We start from the raw sequence: 24,450 nt of genomic DNA, 5'->3' as shown, positions 1-24,450 counted from the left end.
GCTATTCTTCTCAGTTTTTCTTAGCACCTCTACCAAAATCCTTTTACCTGAAGTAAAGAGGCTAAAGAGACGGCTTCTTTAGCTAGCTATTTTTTTTTTTTTAAAAAAATTCATTGGGCTGAGTTCACACAGCAGGCTAAACCAAAAAGAAACAAACTTTTGTAAGTTTGTAGGTTAACAAGGTATTGAACTTGCCCGCAAAGAATGTGCTTCCTTGCAAAGCTGTGACTTTTTTGTGCTATTCGTAAAAAAAAGAAAAAAGAAAAAAAAAGAACAATATAAAAAAGTAGTGAGAAAATAGTTGCAATTGGTGCCTTCCTTAAAGCAATTTTTGAAGTCTAGTTTTCAATGGGAAAATAAAACTGGTACCTGGACCATGCAACTTCAGTATGACGATTATTTGAAATGAAGTGGGGAGGGGGGGTTTGAGTAGGAATTGATACTATTATAAGAGCCTCCACTTGCAATCTGTGTAGTATAGATATAGGTAGTCCCGGGGTGAAATCCAGCAGGTTCTAACAGGTTCTGGCGAACCGGTAGCGGAAATTTTGAGCAGTTCGGAGAACCGGCAAATACCACTTCTGGCTGGCCCCAGGAGTGGGGAGGGAATGGGGGATTTTGCAGTATCCTTCCCCTTCCACGCCCACCAAGCAATACCACACCCACCAAGCCACGCCCACAGAACCGGTAGTAAAAAAAATTTGGATTTCACCTCTGGATAGTCCTCAACTTAATGACCAAATTGGGAATATAATTTCCATTGCTAAGCAAGGTGTTTGTTAAGCCTAATTTTATGCCATGGTTGTTAAGCAAATCCAGCTTCTCTCGTTGACTTAGTTTGATGGAAGCCAGCTGACAAATGGCAATCATATAGCCTCTGGATGCTGCAACTATTGTAAATGCATGCCAGTTACCAAGCCCCCAAATTTTGATCACATAACTGTCGGGATGCTGCAACAGTGGTAAAGGTGAGGTCTAGTTATAAGTCACTTTTTTCAATGCCATTGTAACTTTGAACAGTCACTAAACAAATGGTTGTAAGTTGAGGACTATCTGTATAGCCCAGATCCAGCCTGTCCAATGATGGAGAATTATATCTGAGCTAAAGGAATTCTTAAGCAGACATGCCCACTTAACCTCCCAAGTAGAACTTTACAAAAAGATTTCTCCAATTGTTTTGTACTTCAGTTTCTCAGTGGCATTTTAAGAACGCACATCAGGGGGAAATTAGAGGGTACTGATTAAAATAATCGGGCAAGTTCTTGATAAATTCTCAGCTGAGCCATGAACAGTTAAATACACCTTAACCCATTTCTTGTTCCAACTCTGTAATAAGGAGCTAATAGAACTAGGATGTATTCATCCCATAGAACTTTTACAAGGATTTGGAAAATGTGTGGAAAGCTATGAAAAAAGTACCTTATAAAATACTAAATATTGTATTGCAGTGGATGAATACTTAAAGAATATTCTCACCGGCCTGTCTTGTTCACCTGAACATCAATAATTAAATTGATAGTGTTTAAATTATTGGTAAGAGTACACATGGCTATAATTATGGCTTGAAATCTGAAGTGCCTTCTTCAAATGTATCCAGTAGAGGATTTGCATTTTTAAGAATTTAATTGGTTTATTTGTCTGTTATCATAAATTATTAGCTGTAGAGGTCCTTACCTACTTTACGCACACTCTAAATGAAATTGGTCCCCTGATTCCTTGGATATTAGCTTTAGTTCACAAGTGAGGACTAAAGTAAATTTATACTAAAAAATTCAAAACTATCAATTCTTGATTGATTGAATTATTTTGCCTTTGTTTTTATCTTAAATGAAGGTTTTGAATTGATGGGAAGTCCTTCAGGTTACTTCACTGACTTTGATGATAAAAAGCAAGTGGTAGAGTGGAAGAACCTGATTGTACAATTGGCTAAAAGATATATAGGTGAGTTAACCAAACTTGTTGGTGCAAATATTTAAGAACTGAACTGAACTGAACTTTATTGTTACTTTAAATGGATCTACCACAGGGATATATCAGCTTTTGGGCTGATGATCACACTAGGCCTTTGAGCACTATACTGAGGAACATACTATACATATTTGAACTCTATATTAATTCAACACAATTAATATGGTTATTTTCTTTTCTTTTACATTACACATTACAATTCAGCAACAGATCCATGAAGGGCTACAGCAGTTATATGCATGCCTTTGGGAAAATTGCATCCACTTCAGAGGTTCCTGGTTGTGTTCTCCTATGTAGTTAAATTTGGGACCCTATTGTGGAATAAATGGGCGGCGTGGTGGCTCAAGGGTTAAGATGCTGGACTTGTCAGCTGGAAAGTCAGCAGCCCAGGTTTGAGACCCAAGCTGCACGTGACAGGGTGAGCTCTCGTTTTCGCCCCAGCTCTTGCCAACCCAGCAGTTCAACAGCGTGCAAATGCAAGTAGACAAATAGGTACCACTTTGGTGGGAAGGTAACAGTGCTCTGGGACGTCATGCTGGTCACATGAATGCGGAAATGTCTTCGGACAGTGCTGGCTCAATGGCCTTGAAACGGAGATGAGCACCACCCCCTGAAGTCAGTATCGATTAGCGGTATAAAATCCTCAGGGACTCTTCCCCCTCCTTTGTGGAATAAATTATCTTAAATCTTTCATATCCCAGATTGATCATCCATGTATATCTTTTAAAGGCAAAGTCTGCTAGTGTGGAATGATTTGGCCTAAGAGTCCTTCACTTGAGATTTTCGTCATAGCCTAATGAATGAGTTTTAATACACTAACTGTACATTTGGTTTCCAGAGAGGTATGGATTGAAACATGTTTCTAAGTGGAATTTTGAGACCTGGAATGAACCAGATCACCATGACTTTGACAATGTATCAATGACTGTAAATGGTAAGATGATTTAAATCCCTTTTTAATCCCTTGGGGCAAATGTTACATTTCTTAATCAGCTGTTTTTAATACAGAATATGCTCTGTAATATGCTCCGTTTTGTTAGATTTCAGCCTAGTGTGTTTTGAGGAGTGAGGTACTTTTCTGTTCTATTGATAAGATACCGTATTGATATCAAATGCTGAGTCTTTCACAACTCTTTCATTTTACATCTAGGATTTCTCAACTACTATGATGCTTGTTCTGAAGGATTAAGGGAAGCTAGTTGTCAGCTAAAATTGGGAGGTCCCGGAGATTCCTTTCATCTATTTCCAAAGTCTCCCATTTGCTGGAACCTCCTCAGTCATTGCTACAACGGCACTAATTTTTTCACTGGAGAGACAGGAGTCCGGCTAGATTACATCGCCATGCATAAAAAGGTCAGCTCATTTTTTTTAATGGCCTAGCACAGAGGTCTTCAAATTTGGCAGCTTTAAGACTTGTGGACTTCAACTCCCAGAATTCTCCAGCCAGCTATGCTGTTTGAGGACCCCTGGCCTAGCACTTTAAAAGTTCCTCATCCAAGTTAAATGTTCTCATTTATTTATTTTTGCCTGATTAAAAAAATACAGACAAGTTGGAAAATATTGGATTGAATAAAAAGTGGCTATTGCCTCTTGCCCAGAATTATATGGCATGTTCAAAGTGGCACTACATATATTACTTTGTTATCTTATTTATATCTGAAGCTTTAGTTTCTTCTACTGAACGTGGCAGCTACAGGTAGTCCCGAATGGGCCATGTTGGGCATGCCTCATTAGGCCCATGTGGCCCCAAGGACTTCTGGCGGTGATGCCAGTGTGACAGGGACTAAAGGGACAGCGCTCTGTTCCCTAAGTTCCAATTTTCGATCTGGGAGCCACTTTTTTGGCACTATTGACCACGAAGAGGTCAATAGATTAAAGGGGAAATCCCGAGGACCTCGGAGGTGACAGCAATCGCGCTGAAGGTTCAGGGAAAATCCCTTAATTCCGACCGAAAAAAACCCTAGCCCTCCTGGGCTGGCCGGAACGCTGACTGCCGTCTCAGAAATGGAAGCGAAGATCGAATAAAGACATCACTAAATCAATAAAGAATAAGACTGTGAAAGGTACATACATACAGTGACGGAAGTATCATTAAGAGAGAGACTCCGAACAGATCAGTGAGGCTGAGCCATAAGGAAGTGGCGAAGTGAAAGTAAACAGAGCGAATCAGTGAGACCAACCAGAGGGTGACTAAGCAGAGCTGAAAGACAATGGAATTAAGGTGGATTTAAAGAAATACTGGAGAGTTGTGGATTGAATATCAAATATATCGTTACGAAATTGACTGGGACTTGGATTTGGAATTGGCAAGGACTAATTAATTTGTGAAGGAACACAAGATCGAGTGTTGGACTTATTATAAACGGAAGTGGAGCTGAGGCCTGAGAGACAGAGAACAGAGAACAGATAGTAATAAACTTTGAGAGCGATCGGAAGGAACTTTGAGACTTTGTATCGACGGCAAAGAGATAACATTCCAAAAGACACTGCAGTTTTGGAATTATAGAAGTAATATCCTTGGGAGACATACGGAAGATTTTGATAAGAATCACAGGACAAACTGTTTGAATGACGCAACATTGAATGTGGATTGCAACATTTATAATCCAGGAACTAAGTATAACGTTTAAGACTTAATTCAATCAAACCTTTTCTAACTTGTTTTAAATTTCTCTATTTGCAATACTTAATACTTTAATTTATAGTATATTATACAGAAGATTACAGTATATATAACATATAGTTTTGAATGTTTTAAGTTGAAGCTTAAAATATAGAATTTAAGCATAAGTAAGAGGAAGTGGAATATAAATTAATTAATTATATTAAATAAATTAATATAAATTAAGAAAGTAATTTGATTGAAACATAGATTCTGAATAAGAATAATATTATAACAAATAGTTTACTTGTACCTTCTTCGTATTTATTTGATTGCTTTTGTGCTATAATTGAACATTAGATAAAGTGATTGATATATTATTCTATTATAGTATTTATAATTAATTATATTATCCAAGTGAGGAATTGAGGTTGGTAAGAGTTAATAGAATTAATAGAGTTAATAGAGATATAATTAAGAATTTAATAGAATTAAATAGGGTTAATAAAATATTGAAATATAATATTTAACATAGTAATTGACAATGATCTGCTGAAATGTCGTATTTTTTCCCTACTCCCTGTTAAAGACTAAATTAATCCCTTATATAACGATATTAGCAGAATTTGAGGAATTAGAGTGGTTTTGAAATTTGAATAACAGAAATTGGCTCCTGCTATTAACAGAAGAGAAATTCCATTATACAATATAGACTGTGAATGAAAATTTGGGACCTGCTAAACCAGAGAATCAAGATGACAACTATCGGCCCATCCGCACTGACTAAAACTAGTAAAAGAATAGTCACCAGTCAAACATCATCTATTGCATCACCTGCACAACAGAAAACGATAGATACAATGCTATTGGCAGAAAAGGAGAAAATTCCCCAATCAGTTAACATCCAAAATATACACTCAATACTGGCAACGATACAAGAGGGGATGAACAGAACACAGGAATCAATTGCCAATAACCATCAAGAAAGCATGAAGAATTGAAGTTGGATGTAACAGAAATAAAGGACAACCTAAAAAAAATGGACTATAAAATGGAGAAAATTCAGCAAAACATCACCAAGAACGAACAACGAATCCAAAACATTGAAGTAAAGATGGAACAAACAGAGAAAAAACTGGAGGATGTAGAATGTGACCAGATAACAACAAATAAAGAACTGGAAGACTCAATTTCATTTTTAGAGATGGAAAAGGCGTCATTTTATTTAAGATTTCAAAATATCGTGGAAACCAAAGAAGAAGATCTTAGAGATTTAATGGTGGGAATTCTAGCGGAGGCAACCCAAAAAAATAAGGAAAAAATAAATTTGGAAATTGATGAAGTCTATAGGGTATTTACCAATTATGCCTGAAGGAATAAGCTACCTAAAGAGATTCACATTCGGTTTGCAAGAAAATCTGTGAAAGCGGAAATATACAAAATAATGAGAGAGGAACCAATCACTTATAAGGGCAAAGAAATAATTACACTAAAATAAATACCAAGAAGAATAAGAGAAACAAGAAAAAAATTACAGCTTTTTGACAACAGAATTAAATAACCACAAAATAATGTTCCGCTGGTTAACACCTGAGGGAATTCTTGTATCTTGGCAAGACAAAAAACATAGACTTGATATGCTACAGAAGGCACAACAGTTTTTTGACAGCAATTTCGTCTTAGAAGAGGAACAAGAATCTGAAACACAGCGAGAATCTGTAAATCAGGAGGACCAATTGGAAGAAGTTCAGCAGGAAGGAAGAACAAGGGAAGAGAAAGAAAGGATGGAAAGAGAGGGGGCAAGGGAAAAAGTACGAACTACTGGGAAAAACACTAGGAAACTCAGGACAACAAGGAGATAGAAGATTGGTATGGAGAAAGAAATAAAGATTAATATCAATAAACATAAATGGCCTTAACACTCCATCTAAGAGATCACACACATTCAGGAATTTACAAAAATTGAATATGGACATTATCACACTACAAGAAGTTCATATCAAGAATCAACAACGTAGATTATTAGAAAATAAACGTCTAGGAACACTTTACACAGCATTATCAGAACAAAAAAAGAAAGGTATAGCAATGTACATTCAAAACCATATACAAGCAAAGCAAATATACGCTGATGAGGAGGGCAGGACGTTGATGGTCGAAATCGAAACAGGAACGAAATTTTTTTTACTAGTGTCACTCTATGCACCGAACAGAACGCAAAGTGATTACTTTAAAAGGATCCACAATAGAATCAAAGAATTGGACTACTCAAACATATATCTCATTGGAGACTACAATGCAATTGTAAATACAGAGAAAGACTATCGGACCAGCAAACGAAATAAATCTAGGAAAAAAGTACTCCCGGAGACATTCTACGATATGGCACAAGAGTTTCAACTAAAGAACGCCTGGAGGAAAATTAACTACGATAAACAACAATTTACATTCTACTCAAACCCGCACCAATCGTGGTCCAGAATTGACATGGCCTGGATGACAGCAGAAGTTAGAGCAGACATCAAAAAAATAGAAATAGCAACTAATACATGGGCAGACCGCAGTCCGATTGAAATAATATGGAAAGGCCACCAACCATGGAGAAGATGGATGATGGATAGAGACCTTATGAATGATAAGCAATATGTGGAAATGATCCAAAAGGAATTGAAATTATTTTTCCAAATAAACGTTAAAGAACACACCAGTCTGTAAAACTTATGGGACACAACTAAGGCATACATCAGAGGCCTAACAATTGCCTATACCGCACAAAAAAACAAAGATAAACAACGAACAAAACAAAGCTTTTGACAACATTACAACAATATGAATTAGAACTACAGGAACACCTGCATAACCAAGAAACCAAAGAGAAAATAAACCTTATAAGACACCAATTGAATTTGAGCACAACTGCAGAGATAGCAAGGAAAATAAAAATGACCAAACAAAATCAATTTGAGCACGCAAACAAAACTGGACGGTGGTTAGCTTACAAATTGAAGACAGAAAAAGAAAAGAAGATAATAATGCAATTAAACGACAAGGACTTCCTGGTGGAATTCAGAGTGCTTGGTTATTACCTTTATTTGAGGGACCGCCTGTCTCCGATTGTTTCTGCCAATCTGCTGTGATGGGGCAGAATGGATTCTCTCCCGGTCCCATTGATTAAGCAGTTTCACCTTGTGGGATTTGTGGGAATGATAGCCCCCCCCCCCTCCCGAGATCTGGATGGCTTCAGGAAGCTATGAAAGACCTGGCTTTTCTCCCAAACTTTTGGGCAAGATTGAGGTTGTGTCCCCATTGGATGAGTTTTCCTGGCTTATATGTTGCTTTTGAGGCTATTCGTTTTGTGGGGAGTGAAGTTTTGTATTTTATATTTCGAATTTTAAGCTGCCCAGGGTTATTGAGAGTTGAATGAACTACTATACACTGTATAAATAAATAAAATAAAACTTCAAGTAAAAAGACTCCCAGTAGAGCGAATTGATCAGGATGGACAGCTTAGTATGAACAAGAGTTTATGAACCACAGAATCCCTTGTAGAGTGAGAATAAAATAGGAGCCATTTATTTATATGCTATCTCTATTATTTTTACAAATATCTCGGCATCAAATATGCCTAATACACCTTTCTCCTCCTATTTTCTCCACAACAACAGCCTTGTGAGGTAGCTTGAGCTGAGAAAGAGTGACTGGCTTAAAGTCACCCAGCTGGCTTTCATGACTAAGGTGGAATATGAACTCACAGTATCTAGCATTCTAGTCTGGAGCCTGAACTGTTAGGCCAAACTAGCTCTCAGAGACCGTATTGTATTGTATTGTATTGTATTGTATTGTATTGTATTGTATTGTATTGTATTGTATTGTATTGTATTGTTTTAATATATGATATTAATTATTTAATATTATAAGCATAATATTATTTATATCTATAGAAATGTAGTTGGATTCTCCTATCATTATTTAATAGTATTCCTGTTCTTGCACGTTTAAAAATCTTAATTTGGTTATAAATTCTGGCGCTTCTGTGGACCCCCTACAACCTTATAGATGATTAAAAAGAGAGATTCCCTGGCCTCATTTTGACACAATAGTATAAGAGTAGGAGAGCAGGTGTACGCTTAATAGATAATAACAGTCATCACAATACTTATCACCAGGGAGCTGGGAGTTCTCTTCATATCTTGGAACAGGAAACTGAGGCCATGGGACAGATCCAGAAGATGTTTCCCGATTTTGCCTCGGTCCCTATATACAACGATGAGGCTGATCCTCTAGTAGGATGGTCGATTCCACAGGAGTGGAGAGCGGATGTGACCTATGCAGCTATGGTGGTAAAGGTAAGGTTGATGCTGGTAAAAGTAGAAGTTTTTGTTTTGAGATTTTTATTGGCTCATTGGAATATCAAAATAAACAGAAGCATGTCTAGACTCTCTTGCTCAATTTGCTCTGCTTGTTCTGACAAACATTCAGGCTGTCAGGACCTGGCTGGGGCTGTAAGAATTTAGACTCTAATCTAGATCAGGAAGGGGACCTTCTCTAGTTTGAAGTCTTTGGAACATGTGGAAACTGGTAATATCCTTATGATCTCAAATCATAAACCAAGCCCCTCTTAGAGTTGACCAATATTGCTTGCCAACTGACTAGTACTGCTTGCCAATTGCAGGAGCCAACATAACATATTCCTGCTACTTCTGGGTTTCAAGACTACTCTGTGGTTAAGCACTTCAGCTCAGGGGTGAGTTCTACTTACCTTTACTACCAGTTCGCAATGGGACCATGTGCAGATTGTCCATTATGACATCCGGGAGGGTGGGCGGAGTCTCCTGCCACTTTTACTACCAGTTTGCAAGAACTGGAGAGAATCGGGAGCAACCCACCACTGCTTCAGCTCAGAAGAACTGAACGTAAATAGTAGCTTTTCGGTGTGTCTGTTTGGACTTGTTCTTCCGTTAGAAATAGCAAGCAGAGTTAAAAGGAAGAATCTATATGAGAGCAGTGATGTATGGGAAAGGTGGTCTGATCTTCCCTCCGGACTGTTTCCCTACCAATCTTGTCCTTCCCTGCTCCCTCCATTGAGGCACCATTAGAACATTATGGAAAAAGATGATTCTCAACAAGAAGACTGAACTCAACTCACCTGCTTCCTGAATGCTTAGGTCCTTATCTAGATTCAATGCCTTCTCAGTAGTTACTCTTGTTAGATGAAAAACCCAAGATAGATGCTCCCCTGGCAAATGTATTGCCAATCCCATCCTAGTCTACCCGTGAGCTACTGGCTTTGATGGAAACTTTAAAAAACAGCATTCCAGTGTTACAAAGATCACAATGAGCAAAAGGTAATGTTCATTGCCATACTTCTCCATATTATATTGCAGTGACGGCTAACCTTTTCTGGACCGAGTGCCCAAAGCGTGTCCGTGTGCGAATGCACGTGTGATGCCCCAACCCCCAAAATGCAATGCGCACATGGACCTCTGCATGCACCCCACCCCCCCACACTTGTGTGCGGTCCCACGCATGTGCTCCCCCGTGCATGCACACCAGTGGTGGGTTGCCCCCAGTTCACACCAGTTCTATAGAACCGGTAATAAAACCGGTGGGAGGCTCCGCCCACTAACCCTCACATCATCAAAATGCTTCTGCGCAGAAGCTTCTGCGCTTGTGCAGAAGAGTGCGCATGAGTGAAGCAAGAGCGTGCACGCGGCCCCATTGCAAACCGGTAGTAAAGGTAAGTAGAACCTCCCTGATGCACAAGCCCCCATGTTCCCCACCCCTGCACATGTGCGCATGCCTCCCGCACATGCATGGCAGAGACCCGCCGACCAGCTGGCTGGTAGGAGGCGCATGCGCATGCGTGGCAAAGCTGAACAAAGCCGTCGGCCAAACAATGTCGACTGGCGGCCCCCAGGGGGAGAGCCTTCTCTATGGGGGCACCTACTATCTGGAATGAGCTCCCCCCGGAGATACGGAGGATCCCGGATCTGCACACCTTCCGTCGCCCTCTCAAGACTTTTTTATTCCATCAAGCCGGCCTGGCCTAAATCTTTCCCCTTTAAAATGTAAATTTTAATTTGTTTTTTAAATTATTGGGTGTTTTAAATTTGTCTCGGCCAAATTGTTTAATTCGGTTTTATTCTGTTTTTAAATTTTGTATTTATGTGTTTTATTCTGTGGCTGTTCACCACCCTGAGTCCTTCGGGAGTAGGGCGGTATATAAATCCAAATAATAATAATAATAATAATAATAATAATAATAATAATAATAATAATAATAATAATAATAATAAAAAAAAACTGGGGTGACGGCTCGCATGCCCACAGAGAAGGCACTGTATGTCACGTGTGCCATAGGTTCGCCATCATGGTTATTGGGACAACAAGGAGTAGGTAGCAGATGTCTCTTTGCTCTGTTTCAGCCAGCTTATGCACTAACATAGATAATGAACCAGGACAGGTCCAGAACAGTTCAGAAGAAGATAAAAATAGATAGCAAATAATTGCTCCATCCAGTGTATCTATTTGCAACATCCTTCTGGCCTATGGGAATACAGCAGGCAACTAGAGGTGGGCTGTTTTCAGAGCCCCCATATACACACATCTGCCTTCCCCGCTAATTGATACAGATATCCTCCAGCTATGACCACAATGGAACTGCTAAATTGGAACTGGCCTGATGAATGCTTTAGCTTAGCTTTGTAGGCTTCCCAATGTTGCAAAGTCAAGTCTGGTGCACCACCTAATGGGGGAAAACTGTATCTGCACCTTGCAATTTTGGTAATCATAAACATGCTGTAATAGTTGAGTCTTTGGTGCTCTCTGAGCTTGTTCGTTTTCTTGCAGACATTTCATTACCCTTAACTGGGTAACATCATCAGTGCTAGTAAGGAGTGCTGTTTACTGTCAGTTTATATTCTGGTGTCTTGCCAATCTATGGGTGTGGGCAGTCTTAGAGATTCTTTGGTTGGGCTGTTTAGTGTTGGTTCTTTGGCAGTGACCCCTCATTTCAACCCTGAGCTACAAATATTCTCCTTTATATTAGTGTTTGCCTACCATCTTTAGATAACAAATTACAATTTAGAATACACTTTGGAGAAAAAGGGGTGTTAAGTTCAGCATATGATCTTGGCTTAGTCGTAGACCTAGATTCACTTATGCCATGTAACCCTATAGTTTTCAATCAGTAAATGTTGCTTTATTTTAGCTAAGTAAGTAATAAATCCATCCATTGTAGCTTATAACATGGTCACGAATTGGAGAACTACCACTGTAGATTTTGTGACAGGATTAGATGAGACCATGAATTTCTCTAGAGGAAATTAGTGGTTTCGAGAATTTATTTATTTCTTTTCAGACATTTGTATGCACTTCCCATCCAAGCCTCAAAGCAATTTACAGTTTAGTAGTATCATAAACACCATAAGAACAACTAAACAGTGTCCCAAAATATATCATAAATTTACAGTATCTCAAATAAGGTATTTTAACAATTAGACAGGCATTTGTGTGCAATTATGGGATGGGAATCGCCTATCAGCATGTTGGCTATTGTTTTCTGGTTAATATACTGGATGACCTCAAAACAACCAGATGAATTTGTTCAGTTGGGGGTTACCCATGTTTACATAAATTAGTGAAGATAAATCAAGTGACATTTAGCAATAGCACTTAGACTTATATACCGCTTCACAATGCTTTATAGCCCTCTCTAAGCGGTTTACAAAGTCAGTATATTGCCCCCCAACAATATACATATATATAGCTCAGGGGTGAAATTCAGCTGGTTCTGACAGGTTCTGGAGAAATGGTAGCGGAAATTTTGAGTAGTTCAGAGAATCGGCAAATACCACCTCTGGCTGGTCCCAGAGTGGGGGGGGAATGGGGATTTTGCAATATCCTTCCCCTGGACTGGGGTGGGAATGGAGATTTTGCAGCATTCTTCCTTTGCCATACCCACCAAGCCATGCCCACCAAACCACATCACGCCCACCAAGCCACGCCCACAAAACCGGTAGTAAAGAAAATTTGAATTCCACCACTGATATAGCTCACCATTACATGCATATTAAGCAGCGTTTTGAGAAAAACTCTTAATACAGGTAGTCCTCAATTTACAACAGTTCATTTAATGACCATTCAAAGTCACCACAGCATTGAAAAAAGTGACATGATCATTTTTCACACGACCATTGCAGCATCCCTGTGGTCATGTGATCTAAATTCAGATATTTGGCAACTGACTCGTATTTATGACGGTTGCAGTGTCCCAGGGTCATGTGATCACCTTTTGTGAACTTCTGACAAGCGGAGTCAATGGGGAAGCCAGATTCACTTAACAAACACGTTAATAACTTCACAACCGCAGGGATTCGCCTGACAGCTGTGGCAAGAAACGTCATAAAATGGGGCAGAACCTGCTTAACAAATGTCTCACTTAACAACAGAAATTTTGGGATCCATTGTGGTCCTATGTTGAGGACTACCTGTCAAAAGAAGTGGTGGAAGAAAGTTTACACAGACACACACACACACACACACAAACAAACACAAACATTATATATGTTAAGACACTGCTATGCAAATGTTACTTTTTCCATACAGGATAATCCCTTGACATTGATTTTGGAGTATATGAAAAATCAGTCATTCCTCTGGAATACTTTTTTTCCCCTTTTGTCTTTTAGGAGCTAATAATAATGATAATTATCGTCAGCGGAAGCACCCAGAAAACTTCAATTCATTATTTTCATATAAAATTTCAAAAGCTGTCTTAAAAAAGGATGGTGCAAGAAGCTAGCCCAATTTGATAAGGGTTCAGCAATAGCTCAGATTGTCTTTATTTTATATACAGCTAGTTCTTGATTTACGATTACAGTTGAGCCTAAAATTTCTGTTGTTAAGACAATTTTTAAGTGAGTTTTGTCTCACGTTATGACCTTCCTTGTCACAGTTGTTAAGTGAAGCACTGCAGTTGTTGTGAATCCGCCTTTCCCCTTTACTTTGCTAGGAGCCCTGGTGGTGCAGTGGTTAGAATGCAATATTGCAGGCTAACTCTGCCGTCAGCCTGGAGTTCGATCCTGATGGGACTTGAGGTCAAATCAGCCTTCCATCTTTCTGAGGTCGGTAAATTGCCCAGAGAGTGCTGTAAAGCATTATGGGGCAGTTATATAAGTCTAAGTGCTATTGCTATTGTCAGAAGATTGCAAAAAGCGATCACATGGTCCCAGGACACTGCAACCGTCATAAACATCGTAAGTGTGAAAAATGGTCATAAGTCACTTTTTTTCCGGTGCCATTGTAACTTTGTATGGTCTCTAAACGAATGGTTGTAAATTGAGGATTACCTATATTCTGGTAAGAAGTAGAAGCTGGAGGACAGCACAGCGTTCAGCAAGAAGGTTATCCTAGGATTTTGAGGACCCAGATTGTTGGGGGCAATATGCTGACTCTGTAAACTGCTTAGAGAGGGCTGTAAAAGCACTATGAAGCGCTATTGCTATTGCTATTTTAAAACAAACAAAGGTCATCCCTTTCCTTTAACGGGGGGAGTGATCCTCCCCCCTTTTTTTCAATTAAAAACAATGATAGATCTCTTGAGATACTGAGAATCGAGCATAAAATGTTAATTTGATAGAGCGTCTCTGCCCCTACTTCTGTGTTTTATTGACTGAAGGCTAATTTTTGCAATTGAAGAATGAGTATCTGGTTGACACACGTCTCCTGAGTTAGCTATTGAAGGATCATCTTAGATTCAAGTTCTTGGTTGCCTAGAAGATGTATTCGCTCCCCTAAGCAATACCTTGGAGCAGTATTTCGCAACCCTGTCTCTACTTTAAGATGTTTGGACTTCAACTCCCAGACTTCCTCAACCACTAAATGCTGGAAGTTGAAGTCCACATACCTTAAAGTTGCCACGGTTGAGAAACACTGCCCTAGAGATATTTTCCTCATCTTTCTCTGAGGAGAGAAGAGATGTCGGTTTCCGAAAAAGACATTTCCTGTAGGTTTATGATCTGTGTCATTGTGCTATATAATCAGCAGAGGTGAAATTCAGCAGGTTCTGAAAGGTTCTGGAGAACCAGTAATGGAAATTTTGAATAGTTCGGAGAACTGGCAAATACCACCTCTGGCTGGCCCAGAGTGGGGTGGGAATGGAGATTTTGCAATATCCTTCCCCCAGGAGTGGGGAGGGAATGGGGATTTTGCAGTATCCTTCTGGAGTGGGGTGGGAATGGAGATTTTGCAGTATCCTTCCCCTGCCACGCCCACCAAGCCACACCACGCCCACCAAGCCACGCCCACAGAACCAGTAGTAAAAAAAATTGAATTCCACCACTGATGAAAAGCAATATCTGTTTTTCTTAAATAATTACGCTGAATGCTTAGGGCATCAGAAATGTTTTTCACCCTTAGATTCCCTGCTACCCTAGGTACCATGGCTAGAGTCCCTTATGGGTTGGGCGGCATAGAAATGCGACAAAATAAATAGATAGATAGATAGATAGATAGATAGATAGATAGATAGATAGATAGATAGATTAGGGCAGAAGTAGATTTTAGTGCATATCATAGTTCTTGGAGCCAGTTGGCATCCACATCTTCAGCAGGAGAGATGCCTGGCATTGTTGCTGATTTTGGCACGCCACACTTCTTAGTCATGGTTACACAGCAGGGAAGAGAGCTAAGAAGTAAAACTTTCAAACAAACCTGCCATTATTTACATAAGAGGTTTACACAGTACAAGTACTGCTGAGATGTACTTCCCACAAAGTGAAATAGATATATGCCATTATTCAGATTTTATTGCTAGTTTTGAATGTATTAGAGGGAGGCAGTTTATGAAAATACAATTGACTTGTTGGAAACCGGGTTGCAACTAATCATTTTTCAAAATATGTTCAGGTATAACAGGATTTCCTTCAGCAATTAAGTCACCAATTCTATAAAACCGTCTGCCTCCTCTCTCCTTACATTTGATCAATTTATCCTCCCATTTTAAAAGATCAAGGAATGACAGAAAGAAGGAGAAGAAGTCAAACATAATTTGTGTCTTTTTCAAAATTCGCTTTTCAGTATGGATTTCAAGCAATTGACATCAACTTCTGAATGTTGGGAAGGGATGGAATTATCTGACAGACAGTCCAGAATTTGTATTCACTGAATTTTAGTTGAATGCCATGCGGTAAATGAATTAGAAATTGTAGCTGAAAGATTTCAAACTAATGTTTCAATATGGTATACTCAAAACTCCCATCATGTTTTTGTTTATAGTGTTGTTAAGTGAATCTAACTTCCCCATTTACTTTGCTAGGAGCCCTCAGTGATACAGTGGTTAAAGTGCAGTATTGCAGGCTGACTCTGCCCACAGCCAGGAGTTCGATCCTCGCCGACTCAAGGTTGACACAGCCTTGTCCTTCCGAGGTCGGTGAAATGAGGACCCAGATTATTAGGGGCAATATGCTGACTCTATAAACTGCTCAAAGAGTGCTATAAAGCATTATGAAGCGGTATATAAGTCTAAGTGCTAGTGCTGTGAGTTGCCTCCTCTTAGGTTTTTCAGTGAAGAGCAAGGAATGTTAAGTTTATTTCATTCACATATCCACCTTCCATAAATTAATAGAGTTAGAAATAATGACAATGTCTTCCTGGGGCCTCATTCAGTTGAACATGAACAACTTTTTGTGATTTTATATGCAGTTTAATACAACTCCTTTCTGCAGAACTCGGTGTTCTTAAGAGCTAATCTGCTTTTTTTTGTGCGTATTTTGGCACAGAACATTAATCCTTCTACATCTGATTAGTTATGCTGTCGCAATCCTCCTCTTAAATTCCTAATTTTAGCTGGCTAGGGAATTAGGTCAATTTAAGCTATTGGAAAGGCTTTTTTCTTGGTGGATTCTGATGTTAAGATGTTATAGTGCTTTTCTTGTTTTCAAGTTGTCACAGTGATCCTGCAATCGGGTTCAATTTCTTCTATAAGCAGAGATAAATTGCAGCACAGTCATCTGTTTGGAATTAGAAATGAGCCAGAAAAAAAAAAGAAAGCTGTACAGTAATCCCAACATGAAATATTTGTGTTCAGCTATGTATGCTGCTTTAGGAAGACTGCAAATGTGATTTTTAAAGTTGAAACATGTTTAATAAAAAATTATTTGAAAAAAAAAAAAAGGGAAGACTGCAAAGCAATCATATACAATATTTGACCCAGCACACAGCTGAAAATCTTAGCTTTTCTTTTAACTGTCTGAAACAACTTCTATTTTTTTCCTTGTCGCAGTCTTGTACTTGGAAATATATGACAAATGCTACTGAATCCCAAGTAGTCAAAAATAATAAAATCATTTACTTATTTAATCAATTTATATACTGTATCTTATACCAATAAATTAACTTTGGAATTTCAGTGCTTTGCACAGTGCCGTATTTCTCCATATTGCAAACCAACTTTTGCTAAGTATACACTAAATACTAGTATACACTAGTATTGATAGGGAATAAAGCATCCAGATTAAGAGGAAATATTGCAAACCTGTTTTAATGTATATGCGTTTCATAATCTGAGCTGCTTTGTTGCAAACCTTTACTGTATGCAGAATACCCACCACCATGATTTATATACTATATAATTTCATAAGGGAGATGCAAATCACCCTTTCCCCAACCTAGTGTCTTCAAGTGTTCTTAACTTGGGTGTGAATGATGAGAATTGTTAGTCCAAATACATATGAAGGGCAATAGGCTAGATAGGATTGGTTTAAAATAATGATCTTGTCCTGCGGTGGATTTGCCATAAAAAATCCTGAAAAGCCTCCTGTGAAGATTACTTCTATTACTTGTTATAGTACGATATACTTTATTGATTAGTCAATTGACCATATCAAACGTGAGCATCAGCCAAAGTAAAGTACAATAAAATGAGATAAGATCAGGTACAGTGAAATGAGACAAAATAGCTATGGTGAGATAAAATAGAATAAAATACAGTAGGTAAGATAAAAGAGTGTAAGCTAAAATAAAAGAAGAATATCACTTGTTTTATTGAACTAACATAATCACTTGCATATTGTCAAATGGTGTTCCTTTACTTTACAGGTAATTGCTCAGCATCAAAATCTTCTGATCGCTAAACCCAACAACACCATCAACTACACTTTGCTAAGCAATGACAATGCATTTCTGAGTTACCATCCCTATTACTTCACCCAAAGGACCCTTACGGCACGCTTTCAGATGAATAACACAAAGCCCCCCCACATCCAGATGGTGAGGAAGCCGGTGCTGACAGTAATGGGCTTGCTGGCTTTGCTAGGTACAACACCCCTCCCCCTCTCATTCATTTTCAGAATTGCTAATCACACTGTCAAATCAAGAGTCCAGGCAGTTCAAGGTTAATAGTTCAAGGAATAGTTCAAAGCAAATTGGTGGCAGGTAACAGGCAGCGGAATTCAAAGTGAGCTGGACTTGGATCTCTTGTGGGCACAAAGGGATTCAAGACTGATGATGCATTTGACTCCTTCCTCGGGCTCAGCCTGGTCATTTCCTACACACACTTAACTATTCCAGGAAATGAAGTACCGTATTTTTCGGAGTATACGACACACTTTTTTCCCTCCTAAAAGGCTGAAAATCTGGGTGCATTTTATACTCCGAATGTAACCCCGGCCACCCGCTGGCCCCCACCCTTCGGCCTCTGTGCATCTTCTTCCTGGCTGCAGAGATTGCCACCGACAATGGCTTGTGTTTTGGGGCTCCGCGCATCGCATTTTCAGCCTCCAAACGCTCCATTTGAGAGCCCTTCAAGGCTGCCGGGATCGCCAAAGCACATCGCCGCCTGAAAACGCGATGCGTTTGGAGGCTGAAAACGCAATGCGCAGTGCCCAAAATGGCTACCCAGAATAGCTGCTGGCTTCTCTTACCCCTTCTGCTCTTCACCTGCTTTAGTCACTGGAGTGCCCTCCGACGATTAGCTGTGCTGTTGAAGCTGTTTTTCAGCCCCAACCTCAAAACCAGCAAGTGAACTAATGTGCTGAAGCTGATCAGGCTAAGGATGCTAGCCAGATGAATACCTGGTAGGCAGAATTTTTTCCCCCTATTTTCCTCTCAAAAACTAAGGTACGTCTTATACTCCGAAAAATACAGTATTTTGTATTTGATAAAAAAAGGAAGAAGTATATTATGTTGACCAGCTGATATTAATTCAACAGAACTGGGAAATAAATCAGTTATCAATCAATAAGTTAAAACTTCATACCTGTTACTGCTCATAACATACTGGAGGGAAAAATAGCATGTGGTAGTAAGTAATAGGAATTTGCCTTCCAACAGCAAATAATTAGTGGTTAAAGTACCAGGCTAGAAACCAGAAGACTGAGTTCTAGTCCTACCTTTGGCACGAAAGCCAGTTGAGTGAACGTAGGCCAGTCTCAACCCAGTTGAGCCAGTTGAGTGAACTTATCTGAGCCAGTTGAGTGAATTTAGACCAGTCTCAACCCAACTCATTTGGGGAAAATAGGAGGAAGAAGGAGAAGTAGGTATGTTTGCCAACTTGAATTATTTATAAAAATAATAAAGGGGATTTAAAAAATCTAAAAATAAAAAATATGGCAGAATCTTAGAAGGACAGCTTTTAACCAACAGAAGAAGAACCAATATATAGCAACTTAGGTATCTTCAACTAAAGGTTTATCTGCTACTTCAAACTTCAGGTCTTCTTATGCCCACATGGAATTCAAATCTTTTGATGAAGTGTTCTAGCACAAGTTTACAGTTCATGTGGCCAACTTCTGGAACTACGATAACGTGCTTTAAATGCTCCTCTGTAAGTTTCTCGTTTCAAGCCCCTTTTTTTTGGTTCAAGGTTTTCTTCCTCTTGTGCAGGAGAAGAGCAAGTTTCTGCCAACATTTCCAGTCACAAATCAGAAGACTGTAACACTTTGGGAATATTAGCCAGCTTGCACAAACCTTCAGGGCTACAATTGTCGGACAGCTGGCAAGCATCAATACTGATCTATTCAAGCAATGATAACAAGACATCCTCAAACACCAGTACTGTGATTCTAAAGCTAGCCAATTATCCTAGACACAGAGGTAAAATTTTGCTATGACATTTTAAAGGGCTATTGACCTGATACCCTCCAGAACAGTGGTGGGATTCAAAAATTTTTACTACTGGTTCTGTGGGTGTGGCTTGGTGCGCATGGCTTGGTGGGTGTGGCAGGGGAAGGATACTGCAAAATCTCCATTCCCACTCCACTCCAGGGGAAGGATATTGCAAAATCCCCATTTCCTCCCGATCAGCTGGGACTCGGGAGACAGAGAATAGATGGGGGCGGGGCCAGAAGTGGTATTTACTGGTTCTCCAAACTACTCAAAATTTCTGCTACCTGTTCTCCAGAACTGGTCAGAATCTGCTGAATACCACCTCTGCTCCAGAAACATGAGATTTACATTCAATTTGGAGGAAGTAGGCTTCATGCACTGCTAAACAAATGCAAGAGTGGTCTTTTCTGAGGTCTCACAGGGCAATGGACAGTTCCTAACAGCTACAGCATGACACACCCACCCACTGCCTCATCCTAAAGAGATCACTAAATACTTATTTTTAAATTAGTATTCAGTTTGAATAGAGGCACAGGAGGGTCATTCTTTAAGCAATATGGGAAGAGGTTTTGGGATTTGAACTCAGAAGGCACTTGGCTAGCAGATAATCCCCAATGGCTTAATTTGAATAGACAGTTCTCCTGTGTGCTGAGGAGAATCCAAGGAATGATTAACACTGCCTTTCTGCTCAGAGACTGAATTAACCCATTCCTTGGATTCTCTCTCAGCACACCGAGAAGGAGCATATCAGGTAAGACCAATGCCCCTTCACACATGCAAAATGCAGAATTGTGTTTTGTGAAACAATGGTATGTTCACTGTTTTGGGGTTTTTGTTTCGGTTCTGGTGGTGAGACCAAGACAACTTCCTGAGGAAAAAAATTCTGATTGTGAGAAAAGTTCACTTGCTGAAAAGCTTGTCACCCTTTGGCTCTTTCTCTCGAGCAAAACTGTTGCTTTCATTCCCGTAGAAAGAGTCGTTCCCAAGCAGGGTTCAGAAAGAGTCAGAAAACAGTGAAAGGGCTCCCCAGGTTTCACTTCAACAAACAGCCTGGGTTTGAGTTATGAAAATAACAGTTTCTGGATTGTTCTCCCTCACTCATCAAGTGACATTTCAAGCAGTCCCTTCACCTTTTTAACTGGGGATTTGCAGGAGAGTGAGAAATGTTGAGCAGCTGTTGGAGTCGCAGATATCAACTCAGGGGTTGATGAATCTATCTGGAGATTTGGCTCCTACATTGCCTCCCATCCGAACAGTCTACTGAGGATTGTATCTTAGTCAAGCTCAGTTGGATTTCCGCCCCCCACCCCCACCCCCCCACAATTCCCTTTCATATTTCAGGATGCAAAACCTTTTCAGTGGCCTACAGGATGAAACAATGCCAGCTTGGGTTTCTCAGGCTCCTGATGACTTACCTCTCTATTTCTTTCTAAAGCTATTTTGTCTAAAAGTTGAGGCCTGAAACTCATCACTTGAAATCATTAAATAATTGACTGTGAACCAGAACATTTATGTTTGATTTGATGTTCAGCTAAAGCCAAACCTTAAAACTATTACTATTTGTAATAAAACTATAAAACTATTTGTCTTCTCAAAGACCTTGTATACGTCACATACTACATGGATAACAGCCTAACCAATCCATATTTGCAATGGAAGAAAATGGGAACGCCGGATTTTCCTTCTCAGATGCAATTGGAGCAAATAAGAGATGCTGAGGTACAGTATCGTGAATTTGAGAAATGGCTCTTTGTGAAATCAGACTCAGGCCCTACTTATTTGAGAGCAAATGTTTCTGAATTCAGTGAATTTCTCCCTATGTTTTGTCGTCCTATATCTCTGTTGCATGAAAATTTACTTCAAAATACCGTATTTTTTGGAGTATAAGACACACTTTTTTACCCCCCAAAAGAGGGTGAAAATCTGGGTGTGTCTTATAGTCCAAATGTAGCCCCGCCCAGCCTCTGAAACGGAGGTTTCAGAGGCTGAACAAAGCCTCTCAAACCCCCATTTGAGAGGCTGAAAAAAAAGTCTCTGAAACCTCCGTTTGAGAGGCTGAAAAAAAAGCAAGGCTCAGAGCTCACAGTCAACGAACTTTTTGCTAAAGTTCACCTCTGGGAACAGCTGATTGGAGGCCGATCCACCCCCAATCAGCTTTTTTCTTATTTTCCTCCCCAAAAACTAAGGTGCGTCTTATACTCCGGTGTGTCTTATGGTCCAAAAAATACAGTAATCATCACGGCATTGTATACATATTTATGGTACAAACCATAAAACAAACAATAAACTTTTTCACTGATGTCCAGACCATGCTAGAAACCATTTGTTTAAACTAATTTTTCCTAACTTCATCCAGATGTGTTGGATTTCAACTCCCACAATTTTCAGCCAAGGTTGGGGAAAGCTTATGTAATAGGGGAGGGAGGGAGGGAAGGAAGGAAGGAAGGAAGGAAGGAAGGAAGGAAGGAAGGCAGGCAGGCAGGCAGGCAGGCAGGCAGGCAGGCAGGCAGGCAGGCATTAAAATGTCCATTAATAACGTTTTTCTATAGCTTTGAGTGTTAAGTGAACAGATGATAGGATAAAACCCTTAAGATTTTAGCTCAGTCTTACAACAAGAAGGTCCCTCACATCTCCCAACTAAAAGCTGAGGGGAAAGAGGCATTTTTCCTTTTTTCTCTTGATTATAAGTTTAACCTTTGCAACAAGGCTCTGACTACCACCTTACATATTTCCTGTATACTCTTTTGAGCTGCCTTATACTGGTCCCTTACTTCAAACAGTTTGTCCTCTTTCTTTATTGAATTCCGATACTCTTCTGCTGAGTTAGACCCAGTCCAGCATTCTCTTTTTAACTTTTGAAGATTTCTGAGAACTCATAAGCAGAGGTTGACAGAGTGACTGGATTGCGTATTCAGAGGCAGACTGCTCCTGTTCCATTGATTCCTGGGTTGTTCAAAAGAAACTATCTACTAGCCTTTGATAGGTTCATTTCCATGTTTTTGTAAGGTAGAACTTAAACAAAACTGTCTGCTTTCTCCATAGCATTCATAACAATGTATGCTTCTGTCACAGTTTTTCAATGAGTCCTACCTACGCATTAAAGAATAAGCCCCACTGGATACAGACATATTTACTTCTTAATATATTTAGAGTTGCTCTCATTTGTTTATTTAAAAAGCACCATACTTCCAAATTCTGCAATTTCTTGAATAGAAAAATAAAACATCTAAGCCTCCAGATCTCTTCAAGGGCTGTTAGCAGCCCTTTTGAACATTTCTGCTCTTCATAGCAATAAAGAGCTCCCTTGAGAAACATTCTGAAAGAAAACTCATATTTGGCTGTCAACCTCTCGCCTCACTTCCAGTCTCTTGGCTCCATTGTCTGCTCAGCACTGCTCTCATTTGAAAAGTCCTTCTCTGGTAAAACTTCAAAACCTACGTTTATTTTGGTATTTGTGTGAACTTGTACCGTTACATTAGCACATAGAATAATAGAGTTGGAAGGGACTTTTGAGGTCTTCTAGTCCAACCCCCTGCTCAAGCAGAAGATTCTATACCATTTCAGATAAACAATTGTCCAGTCTTTTTTTTTTTTTTTTAAAGCCTACAGTTTTTTTTTTTTTTTTAATTTGATTTATATGCCGCCCTTCTCTGGAGACTCAGGGCGGCTTACAATGCGTTAAGCAATAGCCTTCATACTTTTGTATATTTTTATACAAAGTCAGCTTATTGCCCCCACAAACTGGGTCCTCATTTAACCTACCTTAGAAAGGATGGAAGGCTGAGTCAACCTTGAGCCTTGGAGAGATTCGAACCAGCAGTAAATTGCAGGCAGCTGTGTTAATAACAGGGTGCTTTAAACCACTGTAGTACCAAGGCAGTGACGGAGTACCAAGTACCAAGACAGTGAAGGAGCACCACAACTTTTGAAGGCAAATTGTTTCTTTTTTTTTTTTTTAATTAATAAACTTTATTAAAACAGATAAAGAAAAAACACATTGGACACAAATGACAAAAACAAAACAAAAAACAAAAATACATTATACAATAAACAGTTATAAATAGTCAATCATTTGAAGCGTCTGTTTCGTAATGGTCTTTCCAGTAATACAGTTTTCTTATTCCCTTAAATCCTAACATAATATTTTCTTATTACTTCTTTATCCGTTCCTCTCTTCTCCTCTCTGAGACTTCAGGTTTATATACAAATTATATGCAAGTTTGTACTTCTGTTCTATCTAATTTCTAGTTATATTTCATTCTTAACGGCCCTATGCCATTGATACCATTTATTCCAAACTTTATAAAATTCGGTGTCTTCCTTTTCCTTTAACTCTTTTGTCAGTCTGTCCATTTCCGCACATTGTGTAATTTTGTCAAACATCAAAGCATCAAAAGGCAAGTTGTTTCACTGGTTGATTGCTCCATTAGGACATTTCCCTTTAGTTCTAGGTTGCTTCTCTCTTTGGTTAGTTTCCATCCATTGTTTCTCATCTTGCCTTTTGATGTTTTGAACCCCCTATATCTGGCATTATGATAGTTTCTTTATTCTCCAGATGTAACAGATATGTTGTAATTCCTTCTCCCCAAGCAATTAAAGGAACTCTAATTCTGAAGAGAGGCAGTGCCACAGTCCTTCAAATAAAAGAATTGTGATTATTTTTTCCAAGTTACATTTTCCAGGATGCTTTGTGGGGAGAGTCAAAATGGCATTAAACTAATATATGTCTCTAACACCACTAGCACCATGGAATGATCTCTAAATGAGGGCAATCC

At 39.3% G+C, this 24,450-nt stretch overlaps 1 protein-coding gene across 1 annotated transcript in view; it reads left to right on the top strand.

The window, feature by feature from the left end:
* IDUA (alpha-L-iduronidase) overlaps positions 1–24,450 on the top strand; it is a 64,560-nt gene that overhangs the window by 28,504 nt on the left and 11,606 nt on the right. The window contains exons 4-10 of the mRNA XM_034410726.3: positions 1,834–1,941; positions 2,807–2,902; positions 3,119–3,321; positions 8,737–8,916; positions 17,669–17,885; positions 19,454–19,663; positions 21,273–21,394. Coding sequence (XP_034266617.2) covers positions 1,834–1,941; positions 2,807–2,902; positions 3,119–3,321; positions 8,737–8,916; positions 17,669–17,885; positions 19,454–19,663; positions 21,273–21,394 — 1,136 coding nt within the window. The remainder of the gene's footprint in view (positions 1–1,833; positions 1,942–2,806; positions 2,903–3,118; positions 3,322–8,736; positions 8,917–17,668; positions 17,886–19,453; positions 19,664–21,272; positions 21,395–24,450) is intronic.

Source organism: Pantherophis guttatus, chromosome 2 (assembly GCF_059756535.1).
Source record: "Pantherophis guttatus breed Tessera chromosome 2, ASM5975653v1, whole genome shotgun sequence".
Classification (NCBI taxonomy): Eukaryota; Metazoa; Chordata; class Lepidosauria; order Squamata; family Colubridae; genus Pantherophis; species Pantherophis guttatus.
Note: the sequence above shows the minus strand (reverse complement) of the source record. Positions and strands in the feature narration are given on the sequence as shown.